The sequence below is a fragment of the Mucor velutinosus genome (genome assembly GCF_035048745.1).
Source record: "Mucor velutinosus strain NIH1002 chromosome Unknown tig00000093, whole genome shotgun sequence".
Taxonomy (NCBI): Eukaryota; Fungi; Mucoromycota; class Mucoromycetes; order Mucorales; family Mucoraceae; genus Mucor; species Mucor velutinosus.
This window is the reverse complement of record NW_027041907.1, coordinates 338,134-353,449: the sequence shown is the minus strand read 5'-3', so window position 1 is coordinate 353,449 and position 15,316 is coordinate 338,134. Positions and strand designations below refer to the sequence as shown.

The window sequence follows — 15,316 nt, the reverse complement described above, 5'->3', positions numbered from 1 at the left end:
CTGTCCACAACTCAAATGTGCCGCATATCAAGCGGGCATGAATTAAAGGCCCAGATCAACGCTGCAATGCCTTCCGTATCTTGTATCCAAAAGGACAAGCATATATCAAATCTTACATCTTAAGTCCATGAAATATAATTACATAACCAAATCATATGAAACTAAATACAGTGGTCCTTGTAAATTAAGTAAGCTATCCTTAGTTCATCGAAGGATATTAGTACAGAAATATTATCCAATCTCAATTCAATCCTCTGTTAACCAGGACATTATTTCAGATATAAAGAATAACAAAATATTATAAAAAGCATAAATCTCAAAATCAATTAATAAAATCATCTTGTACTTTACCAATAGTTCAATACATATCTTTTATAAAGCTCATTAACTGTTATATCTACTTCTTTTCTTATACTAAACATCTGTTATTTGTAAGATACCTTGTATTTCCCATATTATGATCGATCCATTATAAACTCTTTTATATACAACTCTGTATAAGTTTCTATGTTCTACTTTTACTTCTGTTTATTTGTTTATTCTAGTTGGACAACCATAAACCTAGTGCTCATTTGATAGTTTGATCTGCTTTGGCTAGTTTACTATCTCTCTTCAAACTCTTTTATCAAACCTATACACACTGCTACCGACTCGCCCGTAACAATACCTCAGTACGTAGTGCAGATCATGACATTTTAAAATAATGCGAAAATAAGTTGATCTATCTCATTCAAAACAACGAAACAACCAGACAAAAAGACTACAAGCACTGCTTTTCCGAAGAAAAGCAAAAAGAATATTTCCGGCTTACCTGATTCGAACAGGTGACCTAAAGATGACAGATTCACTACAGTCTTCCGCTCTACCAACTGAGCTAAAGCCGGATTGATGCTTAAATGACTTATTTGATTAAAGTTTTATGCGGAAGCAATGATTATGCCGAAAGGTCGTGAGTCGAATCCCACCTTCACATTCATATTTTCCGCCTTTCTAACCTGGCATGTTACTCGGTATTTGTGCTTGCACGTTTAGGTGTGCTGCGGTGCGTCTGGCCGGTTTCTACCTTGAGTCCTGTTCGTCTCCGCCGTCTTGCGGCACGGCCATTGCCATTCCTCCCTCTGTTTCTCCTCCTCTCTGGTGGGTTTTGATGCCGTTTACTCTACTGGTCCCCTCCCTTTTAGCAACTCCCCTAACCATTAATTTAAAAACATGCTTTTTCCCGCCGAATCACTGTTAGTCTTGCAATATATGATCATACCGATTCCGCTGTTGACTACATTTGTAAATAAATAAAAAAACCGATATTAAACTGAGCTAAAGCCGGACCTTTTTTATCCATTCAACTAAAAGGCTATAACATCTTCCTGCACACTCTCTATATCTACTTCTATTTATATCTCGCTCAGATCTCAGATTACGTATTGTTAAGCACAAAGAATAAAAGGATTATTATTTGTAGCTTATAAAAAATGTTCGATATTATAAAAACAAGAAAAGACTTATTTGAATAAGATCAGACACAAAAAACTAAAGATTTATTGATGAAGACAAGAGTTATTCTATTTATACTAAGTTCTGAATGCCAAAGTAGCAATTTATCTTGTACAACGCTTATCACATCTGGTGAACCTCAGTATTTAGATAGCTGAGATGCACTTCACTTATCATAGCTTGTCCATGTTGTTGCACAACACAGACATATCTACCCATCAAGAATACCTTAATCTTTATAGACAGTTGTAGCCCTTCTGGCACAACATGGGCTTTGTTGAAAAGGCGTCTCAATGAGTATGAAGCCGCAACCAAGGGTATGAATGAATTATATTATGAGCGAGTAACTGATATTTGGTATGACCAGATGAAGCCGGAGGAGTGCCAAAAGGTTATAGAAAGTATGCCTCGACGTATTGCGGCCGTTATCAAAGCAAAAGGGAAATAGACAGAGTATTAAAGTCTTATAAAATAATAAAACTTGATTTTTCCAAATATTTCACAATACTGTCCCAATGTACCTTATGACTTTGGCCAATTACAGCTTGTGATTCTACAGCTATGTGCTTATAAAAATTAAACGATATAAAGAAAACAGTTTTAGCTTTTAGAAAATACTAAATTCATTATTATTGGATAACGCCCCGTCCGGTGGTAAGGTCTGAAAGTAAAAACTGCTAAACATTAGGACAGTTTTGTGGGTCACGGTATAATAACCATACCATCGTATAGAGAATTGAAAGTTATTAAACTTGAAGCTCTTGTTCACTTAGTAAAATCTAGCGGTATGGTCCTTTGAAAATCGGTCATCTGAAACATTTTCCGTCATTACTCATTCACATCACTTTCTATAACCCCACATCAAACATACCCTATACTAGTCAAGAAGATTGCCCTCTACAGCTTTCAGTACACATACATTTCACATTCATATAGTAATTTTAAAAAGTTTTACTAGCAGCATCTATTCAAAATGAACTTGGTTTGCACCATCGTCATCTTGGCAGGAGCGGGATATCAAATCAAACAAACTCCGGTATCTGAGTTTTAAAATCTCTGATTTCTTATATTTCATTGGAAGAACATCTATCAATAAGAATCACCGTGATTTCGTGAAAAAAGCATCTCATACTTGGTTAATACGTATAAAGAGCTTCTCCAGATGAGAAGTAAAATTGGTACAACATTGGTTTTTGAGTAAATGAACCATAGATTCAGCTGTAGTCTGTCGTCTATTATTAGAGTTATTGAGGACTAAGGGCTTCAGAGTATATAGAAGAAATGATATAATCTACAAGTATCGTGTATCCTTTATGTAGATGCATTGTTCGCATCTAAAGTGCATTTTGTTGGCAATTTTAGTCAGCACACTTGACGTTTCGTATATAGCGCTAGAAGACATCTTTTTTGACGCTTATATACTCGGTTTTATCTTTTGCGATATCTTGTCTTTCAGGAATATAGCGACAGCTCTTGATATTCTTTTCAATTCAATTTGTCTTTCTTGCAGTAATTGAAGCCAAGTCTGATTGTATTGAATGTTGTCTTTTGCTTTACCATTCATTGCCTCAAGTGTTGCCATGTATGAATTCAAGCGAGCATAATTTATACCAGTTGTAGCGGCTTTTTCTCATCCGTGATTTCATCATCAAAAAAGAGCTTTAATTAGTTCAATGAGACCGGCGACTTTATGTTGTTTAGCGTATAACCTTAGTAAACAATTCTTTACAAACGTTTGTTGCAGTAGCCAACACATGGATACCAGATCCAGAAATTTATCAAAGTTGTGCCTAAACTTCCTGCAGACCAGATCTCAGGCAGTGATTTACCTAAATGGGTGACTATTTACACCTGCAATGCGCCATTCATTCGCAGCCATGAAAAGTTTCTTGGACTTTACTCTTTCTTTTTCTCTACTGTCATCATCGCACAATGGAGAATATGGACGAACTCGTCGATCAAGTGCTTGCAATTGACTCTTCCAAGAGCCGATCTGATATCTTAATCGATTTGAAGCATACGAAAAGTGTGGAGACAACAATTAATAGAATTTTCGATGGCGATGTAAGCTCAAGAGAGTACTAGGTTGCTACAGTGAATTGACATGATAAACTTATAGTTTCTAAACGGCACAGAGCGCGATCTTTCCAAATCAGCTTTTCTTATCATAGATTCTGATGATGACAACGATACTCTGGATCAAGAGCCGCCAAAGCAAAGGCAAATATCACCTCAAGCAGTTACACTACAAGACAGTTTTGAGGAATTGTCGTTTGATAGGGGTTCTCCCAAAGCAAGCTATAGCAACGATAGCCAAATGCCAACGCCCAAAAGGAAACCGCAAACGAGGGATGAGCTTGATGACTTTTTCAATACACCACCACCTGCTGATAAAGAGGATACTTTCTTACTTTTGGAGGATGATGATGAAAACGACTTTGGAAGACCTCCACCATCATCATCACCATCCTTCTTATCACTCGATGATGATAAAATGACACCACTTTCACCTGTTCAACTCACCATGCGTAAAGAAGAAAAGACGAATAGCATCTTTGGAGCACATTTTGACAATGATGATGATGATGTAGATGAATTACCATCTGCTACAGACTTTTTCGACGAACTTTTGTTGAAGAAACCTGCAACACCGATAGTAGAACTTGACGATGACGATGACGATGATGCGATTGAGATTATTTCATCGCCTCCAACAAACAAATCTTCATCAATAGATCGAAAGGGAAAACGACGAGCTTACGAGTACGATTTTGATTTTGATACAATTGTTGATCCTCCTCCCAGCAATCGCCGCCGTTTAGATGAGGACCCTCTTGACGATGCTGTACCCACGACATCTGCGGAAAGAAGAGAAAAGGAAAAGGAAGAGAAGAAACTTCAACGAGAGTTAGCAGCTGAAGAAAAAAAGCGACAAAAGGCAAAGGCATTAGAGGAAAAGCAAAGACAAAAAGAGCAAAAGCAGGTACGGATCAAGCTTTTTGTGTAGACCATTTTACAGCCATTGATACACGCATCCTATCTAGTTGGAAAAGGAGCGCAAGACATTGTTTGAGAAAGAGAATAGGATTCGAGCGGATAGGAATGAGATTTTAAAGGAGATCATTGTCGATATTCACCCAAATTTCCTCAAGACGAAGCCTGGGGAGTTGCTGGAGCTTGTATTGACAAAGAAAGAAGTAGAATTTCAAAATCTCTTGCTGCAACATCCAGATCCGTCCTATACACTTAGCTGGAGACGCAAAACTAATTCTGAATGGGATCCAAGTAGCCAAGCATTTATTCCCCTTTGTAAAACCAAAATTATTCAAGAGCCCGTTGTACTTGTCTATGTGGATATACCCAAATTTACCCAACGCATACAAGCAAAAACTATTGATAAATACATTGATGTCATTGAACGAGATTGTGATGGACGTCAAATCATGTTGCTGATTGAAGGGTTGGAAGCGTATTACAAAAAGAAAATGCTCTTGAAACGACGCCAATTTGATGCAGAGGTTCGCGACGCTTTCAATGCAGACGAGGGATCCTCTAATACAACAAATACCAGCAAGCGAAAGAACAATTTAGCCAATCTCGATGATGGTCTGGAGCCGGGCGATGTTGAGGAATGTCTAAACTACTTGCAGTTAGTGCGTGGTGTCATGTTGGTGCCTACAAAAGACGACGAGGACACTGCAAGCTGGATCGAGAGCCTAACAACGGATTTGGCACTAGGAAGATACAAATCAAAAAATGTCAACGACTCATACAAGGTGGGCAAATCTGGATCTGATCCCAAAGACACGTATCTGAAAATGCTACAAGAGATTCAGTTATGTACACCTGCCATTGCTGATAGTGTTGCTTGGGCCTATCCAACATTGCAGTCATTACATCGAGCATATCAACGTAAAAACGCATCAGATGGCGAATTGTTGCTGGCAGCATTAGAGGTGGAAAGAAGTGCGCTTCGACAACGAGATAGAAAGATCAATAGACTCATGTCCAGAAAGATTTATACCATTTTCACCAGCGATGATCCAGAGCAAATTTTGTATTAAAAAAAGCAAAAGGGATTTTATTCAAACAAAATCATGGTTTGGAAATATACATGTAAAAGGTGGCTTCCATATGTAATTGGCTGTCGATTGAGTGGCTGTTAGCTGGTATGTTCTATTGTGTGTTGGCGTCGCTGTGAGGTGCGGTTGATCAAAACTCAAATTCTGAACGAAAGGCGTTCAAGTTGTGATTGTCACAGTGTCTAGCCAAATCTTCACGGTTCATACTGTCAGGTAGAGTTAGTAAAAAAAAAAAAAAAAAAAAAAAAAAAAAAAAAAAAAAAAAAAAAAAAAGACAAGGTAGGTTCATTAAAATAGACTTACTTTAACATGAGCATACGAAGACTGCCCCATACATTATCACCCATACCACCAGGCACACTGACTTGGTTACCGTGCTCATCAATCATGACTGATCCACCAGCGCCGTTGCTACCATCGTTTGATTGCTGCAATGCCAATGCAGTGAGCAAATGTTCTGCTGCCTCACGGTGTTGACCAAGATTGATGCAGCTGATGGCCAAGTTGTATCTTGCACGGACATAGGTAGGACTGATCTCTAAAGCATTGAAATAAGCTTCAATAGCGCCAGCAGAGTCTCTTGAATTGGCCAGTGTAGCACCCAGCTTGTTCCACAACAGGTAGTCTTGTGGTTTACTTGCTAAAGCAGCCTTGAAGCAATCAATGGCCTTTTCGTATTCCTCAGAGACATTGAACAAGACGCCCAAACCGACTTGAACATCAGCATCCATTTCCTCACCAGGAGAGCTTCTAGCAGCTTCCAAAAACATGTTGGTAATGTAACCATGGCGACCCTCTGGTCCCATCTTGCCTTTACCACTGGCTAAATGCTTGTAGTGAGGATGATTAGCAATCCATTGCTCCAAGGCGTCGTATGCATCAGCACGACAGTTTTCATTAGTATAGCTGACAGCCAGAGCCAACCAGCCATCTAACAGAGAAGGGTTCATTTCCAATGCCTTTCGTAAAGCAGCAATAGCAGCACCATCTCGTTCATTTTCTTGTTGTCGGAGACCCAGCATTTTCCAAGCACCAGCATCGGATGTTTGTAATTGAGCCTTAGCTTCTAAAGCCAGGATGGACACTGCCAAATTGCTGTGATCCACACTGTCAATGGCACTCGGGTTCAATAAATAGGGGTTGTTGGTGGTAAAGTTGTAGATGTTGTATTCAGGATTCGTGGCACGGTATCCCATGCCTTGCTCAGGTCTGAATCGCTCCCAATCCTTTTGCATAGAGTCCCATTCGTGATCTTGAGCATCTTTTAGATGAGCAATATTTTGGTTGTATTGCTGAACCCAGTCGTCCATTTCACTGCCTTTGCCAAAGACCTGTTGCATTTGAGGCTGTTTAGCAGAGAATTCAGACGCCCAATCTCCAGGCTGTTGGTGCTGATTTTGTTCACGATGAAATTCAGATGTCCAGCCTCGTTCTGCTTTGGCAGCAAACTCATTTGACCACATGTTGCCACTACGAGCAGAGCCAGCATGTTGTGTAAATTCACTGGCCCAATCATTGCCTGCAACACCGTTTGTTGATTTACCAGTTTCCACCATTTTGTCGCCTTCAATGGCCACTTCACTGTCTCGTAATTTTCGCATCAAATTCATGAATTGTGAGTTTTTAAACTTGGGGTTGGTTTCTGTATCCACGGAATCCAGTAGCATGGCAGCTGTTCTGGCAAGTGCATCGTTATCGTTATTGACTACTGTGGGTTTGTTCTCTTGCTCAAATTCGGTGGCCCATGATTCCTGTGCTGCAAACTCTTGCTCCCAATTCACTGCCTGTGGTGCTCCTTGTTTTGCTTCGTCAAAGGCTCTTTCAAAAGCAGCTCTTTCGTGATGAGTCAAGACATGGCCTGGATGGCTTGCTTGAAATGCCTCGAACTCCTCGTTCCAGTTGGCACCGTGCACAATCTGTTGGCGTGGATGGCCTCGTTGCTGGTATATTTTCTCGAATTCATCAAATTGTTGTGAGCCATGATTCATAGGTTGATGTTGCATGAAATCTGCAGCCCAATTTGCCGCTGCTGGTGCTGGTGCTTGTAATGCTTGTGGTGGTGGTTGATGAGGTTGCATCATTTCTAATTCTCGGTTGAGACCGTTGAATTCAAAGACATTGGTGTCTGGTCTCTCCATATTAGCGCCATCTCTAAAGAACTCTTCGCTCATCTGCATTGAGATCTATCAGCGCCGCGGTCTCTCTATCATCCATATTCTCTACTTACCGAAGAGCCTGCTCCTGGCGCAAAGTTTGCATTTCTAGTACGAAACGATGGCTAAAATAGGAAAACTTTAATATCTCTCGATGAAATTAAAGGTGTTTGGATCCATTACCTTGGAGCTTTCTCCTCTTTGCTCAGGGCCAAAACGATCCTAAATACACCATATCGTCGAATGAGTACTTGGTGTCTGTCTCTGTTGTCTGCTTAAGTTTATACCTGTTGAAGCGATCTATCCTGTCCAAACTGCTTCATGAGGCCGGCCATTGGATTGACTGGTCCACAGTCAGCACTTGCTTCACCCATAAAAGACATGCCGTTTGATAATATAATACAAGTAGTGAAGAAAAAGTTTAAAAAAAAAAGAAGAAGAAAAAGAGGAAAACACTCTCAAGTGCTTGTCGTTTACCGTTTCCAAGTTTAAATAGGAGTGGCTCACGATTGTGAGAAATACGCAGATTTTATTAGTCATGAAAAAGCTGGGGAAAGCGCAAGTCCGACATGTGAACATCAGTGCACACTCTATTAAGCTCTCAACGCACCATCCAGCCTTATCACAGAGCCATTCAGCATGGGCATTTGAATGATTTGTAATACGAGATCCGAGAATTCAGTTGGCGTGCCTAGTCTTTTGGGAAACAAACCCAAAGGTGTGGTATTAGAGGATCTATCGACAATAGGTGTATCTATAGATTGGAAAACGTGAATGACAAATGACAAATTGCAAATGTGTGGTTTATGATTTACCAAATACACCAGGCGCTACACTCATAACTCGAATACCAAACGGAGACAATTCCTTTGCAAGTGGCAGAGTGAGGCCAGCAATGCCCGCTGCAAAGATGGCATCAATGATGTCTGTGCTGATTATGGTCCTGTACATGGCACTTTACCTTTCGATGTACCGTATCCAACCATCAAGCCATCCAGTCCAAGTATAGACGATATAGTGATGATGATACCTCTCTCACCATCTTGATTCATTGGTTCGTTTTTCAAGAGCAATTCGCTAACCTTTTGTGCAACGCAGTATGTACCCAGCAGATTAACCTTAATGACACGCTCAAACTGTTGGTAGCTGGTCAACGAAAAATCAGGTCCATAGCCGCTGATAGATGATGGGGGTGTGACAATACCGCTAGACAGAATAGCGCCTCCTACAGTAGCCTTTGGGAAATAAGCCAGCGTTTTAGCCAAAGCAATGTCTACATCAGACTAGATGCAAATGTTCAGTTTCTCCAGTAATGCACAGATATACAGATGCTAGCATTACCTCTTTAGAGACATCGGTGGAGCCATGAAAGTAGCATTTGTCATGGCCTAGTTCCTCAACTAGTTTCTCGGCTAGTTCAACATTGATATCTAAAATCTAGTCATCAAAGTTAATATGGCTGTTGGTGTAAGCCCAAGGAGGGATACTAACAGATACAAATGCGCCATGCTCTATCAATGAGCGGACGACTTGTTCGCCTAATCCTCTTGCTCTAGATGATATGTTGGCATTGATGCATCGAAACATACACGTTTGTGTACAAAACATACCCCCCAGTAACGATAAAAAGATAGCCGCTAATAAGCATAGTAAGACTGTGAAAAAGATGTAGTATGATTTAGCAATCTAATGTTCAGTTGCTTATATATATATATATATATAGGTAGCATGCTTCTTTTGTTCGCTACAAATGGTAACTCAGGAGTTGCCGTTTAGAATTTGGAGCCGAGATTACGCATTTTATGCTAAATGAGCTTCAACTGAACCTTCACAGTGATGCTAGCTGGTGCAACACCTCATACTCCCTACCAAGTTTTATATGTCTGACAGCATGATTGTATTTCAGTATGATTTTATTTGTACAAGATAAAGAGTGAGTATGTATTGATCTAAAGTTCCATTCTTTTGGCTGCGGTTCTGGTGAATGAGGCCAATTGCCATTCTACATCAGCGTCTGTCAAATCAACTGTACCGAGTCTGATTTCATATGCTAATATTTCCTTGCAGTTAGTCTTGGCTGTTTCCTCTTTACACAAATCAACAAGGCACACTTACGTCGCATCTCGAAACGAGGACCCACTTCAGCCAACTCCACTTGATTAGCTGCCTTTACATACACATGATGTCTGAATGATATGTAATCGTTATCGTTGCAAAATGTCATCACACGCTTTGTGTCATCTTTTGGAACAGGGAATAAAAATTTTAAAATGTTTGTAATCTAAGAAGAGGCCAATGAGTCAAACCATCCACTATTATATGATCCCCCCCTCCCACACCCCCCCCCCCTACCCAATGTATACTCACTCTAGCACCTAATTTTGAGTTGAAATTTTCGAATATTAAATGAGGAAATGCTTCAGACACAGTGCCTTGATCCTTGATATCATGACGAAGCACCACATTGTGTAAGGAGAAATAAGCTGTAGGACCGTAAGGGAAATGACTGACAATCATACCATCAGGCTGGCCACGGTGTTCGTGCAACACAATCAGATCTGTCACCTCGTTGGCTCTACAAGCATCCACAATTTCCTTCATCACATGTCCACCACGGTTGATGCGCTGAGAGTTGGGGAATACAAGACGCATTTCCTTTGAAAATTGCTGTAAACGACTGCTGGGATCTCTGGATGTTGTAATCAAAATCTTGGGATCGTAGACACCTCCACGAGCATATTCATCGTCCTCGTGAGTAGATGGTGCTAGTGTATAGAGTCAATACCCAAGTGATCCCTGTATAGCATGTCCAATTACCTTCTTGTGCTTGATCGTAGCCGAGATCTTCTTTGCTTGCTTTATCCATATCTCTCAATTCAGTGGGCACAGCCTTTCCCTCTATTATGTGTCATGAGTACAAGTTTACATACATCTGCTGATCTTTGTAGTCACTTACGTTCAATGGCCTCTTTGATCTTTTGCTTGCGATCATAGATGGTGCGCTCCTTGGACTCCAAGGATTTCTTGTATAGATATTCTCTGCGAAGACGAGTATTTCTGCGGATCTAATCACCTCGAGTTAGCAGCTATTCTTTGATGAGTGCAACGCTGTAATGCGTCTTACCATTGTATCTTCTAATGTATGGATCTATAAGCTTCTAATGAGGGAAAATGTCAAGTTGATGGATAGCAATTTTTTTCCAGTTTTATTTCAACCGAAAAAAAAAAAGTGACTCTTTGTTCTTCAGGTTGCTTGTATCAATTTGGAGGTGAGCACGGCATTGGGATGTAGGTATCCAATCATGTTTAGAGGTAGCTCAAGATGCCCTCCCTGTTTATGCACAGGACATGCTCTGATGAGTCGCTGGATCAGGAAGTCTAAGCAGATGTATATCCAAGATATCCAGGCATCGCTGGCATAGAGTAAATGGCAAATGTCGAAATGACATCTCCAATGATGCTCGCATTCATAAGCGAGGCACTTGCTATCTTGAGAGGGTCGCTTAAAAAAGGGTATTTCCTTCATGCGCCCAGTATCATATTGACCCAGTAGCTCCATACTGCCATCACAATCGCCCTTGAATGGAGCACAATGAGTCTACAGTGAACCTGTCCTGAATTTTACATTTCAATGCTAGTGCAGTGACTCTCTTCTAGCTTCATTTAGAAGCATCGCTACTACACATTTTAAGTATAAAAAATGGTAAAATCTTTTTTTTTTTTTTTTTTTTTCTTTTCCTTCTTTCTTCTGCGTAGTTGATTTAGATATTGCAATCAAATATGGCTGTCGAAACCAGATATTACGAGATTCTCGAAGTAGAGGCTGACGCTTCCGATCATGAGATCAAGAGGGTAAATTGTTGATTCTAGCCATCGGCAGTATGAACTTTTTTTTTTTTTTTTTTTTTTTTTTTTTCCACTCACCATGCTTTCCTCATTGATATAGGCTTACAGAAAATTGGTACACAATGACAATGACATACACTCATTCCAAAGCATATGTTGTTAACCCATTCCATAGGCCATGAAGTATCACCCTGATAAAAACCCTGATGAAGGCGAAAGAGTAAGATCGAATCTCCCACGATTCCAACCCCCCCCCCTAGTAGATGGATATATATCTAATATTCGCCATTTTCTCTATTGACTTCTAGTTCAAAGAGATTTCTCATGCTTACGAGATCCTTTCTGATCCTGAAAGCCGTGCCAGCTACGATAGATTTGGTGAAGATGGACCTGGTGGAGGAGCTGGTGGAGGTTATGGCATGTCTGCTGATGATTTGTTTGCCAATTTGTTTGGTGGTGGAGGTGGAGGCATGGGCTTTGATTTCGGTGGTGAATTCCATGGTCATGGCATGCCTCGTCGTCCTCGTAAGGGTGAAAGCATGAGATATCCTCTCACTGTTACTCTGGAAGACTTGTATCTCGGTAAAAAGACAAAGTTGGCATTAGAGAAGAATGTCATTTGCTCCAATTGTGAAGGCAGGGGTGGCAAGACAGGTGCTACTAGAAAGTGCGGTGCTTGTAAGGGTAAAGGCTATTCAGTTGCTATGCGTCAAGTTGGCATGGGCATGATTCAGCAAATGCAAGTGCCTTGTGGTGAATGTGATCACACTGGTGAAATCGCAAAGGAAAAGTGTAAGAAGTGTAAGGGCAAGAAGGTGACAGTCGAGAAGAAGTACTTGGAGGTCTTTATTGAGAAGGGTATGGAAGATGGTCAAAAGATTGCCATGAAGGGTGAAGGTGATCAAGAGCCTGGTGTCGAGCCTGGAGATGTCATTTTGGTCCTGAATCAAAAGGAGCATGCTACGTTTACTCGCGAAGGCAATGACCTGCTTGTCGAGGTCAAGATCTCTTTGACTGAAGCTCTTTGTGGTTTTGACAAGGTCATTGTTACACATTTGGATGGCCGTGGCATTCAAGTCAAACAACCTGCTGGTCAAGTTATCAAGCCTGGCATGATCAAGCGTATTCCCAATGAGGGTATGCCCACTTATAAGCGTCCTGATAGTCGCGGTGATCTCTACATCAAGTTTGACGTCGAATTCCCTGTTGACAACTTTACTGCTGATTTCGCTTCATTAGAATCCATCTTACCAAAGCGCAAAAATAAGGCTTCCAAGCAAGAAATTATTGACGAATGCAGTCTGATGGATGCCAGTATGGAAGCATTTGGTGCTTCAGGTCAATCACGCAATGCTTATGATGAGGATGACAGTGAAGAAGAGGACCATGGTGGTGTCCGTTGTGCTCAACAGTAAAATAGCCTGTGTTTATATAGATAGTTTTTTTTTTACCCCTCTTTCCCTCCCTTTTACGAACAAAATTAAGAATAAATGCACACACACAAAAGAAGTTTTTATTGTAAAAAAGCTAGTAATCATCATCGTCGTCGTCTTCGTCAAAGGGATCCAGTCGATCTTCTGAATAGCTTTGAGGCGGTGGTGATCTTGAATCGTCTCTACTTTCTCTTGATTTTTGTGCTGTCTTCATGCGTCTCTGTTGATTTACGTCTTCACAAGCATCAATCCAGGCTGAATAGACGTCCACAGGCTCATCCAAATCTGTAGTCAAGCAAACTTAATATATCCGAGATGCGTTCTTTTTTTTTTTTTTTTTTTTTTTTTTTGTTCCACACACACACACACACACACACACACACACACACACACACTACGACAACTTACATGTAACAGGACATTGCCATGACACACTACAGATCTTGCAAGTCAAGATACCGACCTTGTTGGGAGAATCACTGTAGCGAGCTTATGGGTTAGCCACATACAACGCGCAAGAGTATGATCATTTTGACAGCTTACATTTTGCATTCAATACTGTTCTCATGATTACAAAAGAGACAGTTGAATTGTGTGTCTAATTTGTCCTTGAGCTTCTTTTGAGGCTTTCTCTTGGTCTTTCTTTTACCCTGATTTTATCAATGTTGATATGAGTTATCCTAGGGGTCAATCACATTGAGCAACAGAGCCCTTGCACTTACCATTGTGTATTAGAGAAGAAAAAGAGTTTTTCACTTTGGATGGAAGCTTTGGCCCACTATTTGTAGTTCAACAAGCGTACTAAATGCACACCTGAGCCTATAACTAAAATGAAGGCGGTCTAAATATATTTGCTTTGCACTTTTCTCAATCTCTTTCTGCTTTAGCTGCAATGTCAGAGTTCAAAGGATTCACATTTGAGAAGCCCATCAAGCATGACAGTGAATCCCAAGATCCACATCTGACAAACTTGTCTTTGAAATTCAATCGCATCTCGACAGACGACAATGGTAGTCGACTTGATTCATTCAAGAACTTTCGCTCTCCTATTGCAAGTCGCTCCCGGTCAGAAGCGCAAGAAAAGCGACGACTGGAAGCACTGGAGTTACAGAAACAAGTAGGATTTGGGTCCATTGTGCGTGTGTGGCATGTGTAATTTACCTATAGAATTGTTGGTTAGCAAAGACAGACATCCATCAACAAAGCTCGACAGATTGCATTAAATACTGCTGAAGAAGATGAATCAACATCTGATGAAGAGGAGGAAGAAGAAGAGGAGGAGCAAGTGGAAGTGCAGGAAACAGTGGTCGCTCATGCTAAGCGTTTGAGAGATTCAGACGATGAAATGGAAGAAGTCAGTAAATACGTCAAAACTATGCCAAAGAGGAAGAGCAAGAACAAGCATAAAAAGAAAAAGAACCTTCATGCGTAGGTATATACTCTTTCACCACACGTGGGCTCTTATTCACTTTACTTTAGGAATCAAATCATGTACTCGGAAACAATGGAGTCTGTGCCTCGAGATTTGTTGACAGACTGGGTATTGATGATCTGTCCAAAGGGCAAGCGATGCATGGTAACGTCAGGCAGTGGAGAGACGATTGCACGGTCCAGAGCTGGCAACATTTTGGCCCGTTTTCAGTCGCGATTGCCCAACGGATCAAGAACAAACCGTACATCTGATTTCTGTATTCTGGACTGTGTCTATGATGCAGTGCATTGGACATTTTACGTACTGGATATCATGTGCTGGCGAGGATACCCCATTTTTGATTGTGATACAAATTTCAGGTACATTCCTCTGATGGAACTCTTTTAACATGATACTTAGTACGTTAGCAGACATTTTTGGCTCCAAACCAAACTAGAACCGAATGAATTAGATAGATCTGATGGACACAATCAGTTTTACAAATTTATACCTCTAAAACCAGTATTGACAACCAATACACAGCAAGTCGTTGAAGATCCTGAGCAATACGTGAAAAGCCAAGGCTTCTCGTATGACATTGATGGTCTTTTGTTTTATCACAGACAAGCACATTATCGAGGTGGGAGTACGCCTTTGGTCTGTTGGGTGCCTCGTGATGAAATACAGAATATGCTGAAATAAATGTAGGCTTTCATGTAATAAAGTATGGCTGCACTACAGTGAACAAATCCATCCTATATGAAATCAGATTCAGTAGGGCCTCTGCAGAGCAATGCTTTAGGATTTAGAGTTTTAGTAATGGACAAATGACACTCATTGATTAGTTGTAGCTTGGGTTGGCCTCTCACAGGCTATTTAAACCCAGGGACAAGCATCTTG

The 15,316-nt window shown here is 40.7% G+C and overlaps 7 protein-coding genes and 1 non-coding gene across 8 annotated transcripts; 3 read left to right on the top strand and 5 right to left on the bottom strand.

Moving 5' to 3' along the window:
• Positions 1-801: 801 nt before the first annotated feature.
• On the bottom strand, positions 802-884 carry ATC70_001850. The gene has a single exon. It is a non-coding gene; the product is annotated as a tRNA-Tyr (tRNA).
• Positions 885-3,423: 2,539 nt separating this feature from the next.
• Positions 3,424-5,555, top strand: SVF1_1 (putative cell survival pathways protein; the record flags this gene model as incomplete). The annotated part of the gene is made up of 3 exons (XM_064821239.1): positions 3,424-3,555; positions 3,611-4,474; positions 4,536-5,555. 3 exons carry the CDS (start codon positions 3,424-3,426, stop codon positions 5,553-5,555), a joined length of 2,016 nt encoding a protein of 671 aa, XP_064680925.1.
• A 148-nt stretch (positions 5,556-5,703) lies between these two features.
• Positions 5,704-8,109, bottom strand: ATC70_001848 (uncharacterized protein; the record flags this gene model as incomplete). The annotated part of the gene is made up of 5 exons (XM_064821238.1): positions 5,704-5,779; positions 5,877-7,744; positions 7,801-7,851; positions 7,910-7,948; positions 8,014-8,109. The coding sequence occupies 5 exons, from the start codon at positions 8,107-8,109 to the stop codon at positions 5,704-5,706; spliced, it is 2,130 nt and encodes a 709-aa protein (XP_064680924.1).
• Positions 8,110-8,319: 210 nt separating this feature from the next.
• ATC70_001847 (uncharacterized protein) lies at positions 8,320-9,313 on the bottom strand (the record flags this gene model as incomplete). Its single annotated transcript, XM_064821237.1, has 5 exons — positions 8,320-8,480; positions 8,542-8,628; positions 8,688-9,009; positions 9,068-9,163; positions 9,218-9,313. The coding sequence occupies 5 exons, from the start codon at positions 9,311-9,313 to the stop codon at positions 8,320-8,322; spliced, it is 762 nt and encodes a 253-aa protein (XP_064680923.1).
• Positions 9,314-9,675: 362 nt separating this feature from the next.
• Positions 9,676-10,853, bottom strand: ATC70_001846 (uncharacterized protein; the record flags this gene model as incomplete). Its single annotated transcript, XM_064821236.1, has 6 exons — positions 9,676-9,776; positions 9,842-10,007; positions 10,094-10,491; positions 10,544-10,624; positions 10,683-10,791; positions 10,851-10,853. 6 exons carry the CDS (start codon positions 10,851-10,853, stop codon positions 9,676-9,678), a joined length of 858 nt encoding a protein of 285 aa, XP_064680922.1.
• Positions 10,854-11,506: 653 nt separating this feature from the next.
• On the top strand, positions 11,507-12,987 carry ATC70_001845 (uncharacterized protein; the record flags this gene model as incomplete). The annotated part of the gene is made up of 4 exons (XM_064821235.1): positions 11,507-11,578; positions 11,673-11,687; positions 11,748-11,792; positions 11,881-12,987. The coding sequence occupies 4 exons, from the start codon at positions 11,507-11,509 to the stop codon at positions 12,985-12,987; spliced, it is 1,239 nt and encodes a 412-aa protein (XP_064680921.1).
• A 112-nt stretch (positions 12,988-13,099) lies between these two features.
• Positions 13,100-13,730, bottom strand: SNU23 (U4/U6.U5 snRNP associated protein; the record flags this gene model as incomplete). The annotated part of the gene is made up of 4 exons (XM_064821234.1): positions 13,100-13,290; positions 13,414-13,484; positions 13,549-13,655; positions 13,728-13,730. 4 exons carry the CDS (start codon positions 13,728-13,730, stop codon positions 13,100-13,102), a joined length of 372 nt encoding a protein of 123 aa, XP_064680920.1.
• A 167-nt stretch (positions 13,731-13,897) lies between these two features.
• TRM9 (tRNA methyltransferase, has a role in tRNA modification) lies at positions 13,898-15,118 on the top strand (the record flags this gene model as incomplete). Its single annotated transcript, XM_064821233.1, has 4 exons — positions 13,898-14,122; positions 14,186-14,433; positions 14,485-14,796; positions 14,848-15,118. 4 exons carry the CDS (start codon positions 13,898-13,900, stop codon positions 15,116-15,118), a joined length of 1,056 nt encoding a protein of 351 aa, XP_064680919.1.
• Between the last annotated feature and the right edge of the window lie 198 nt (positions 15,119-15,316).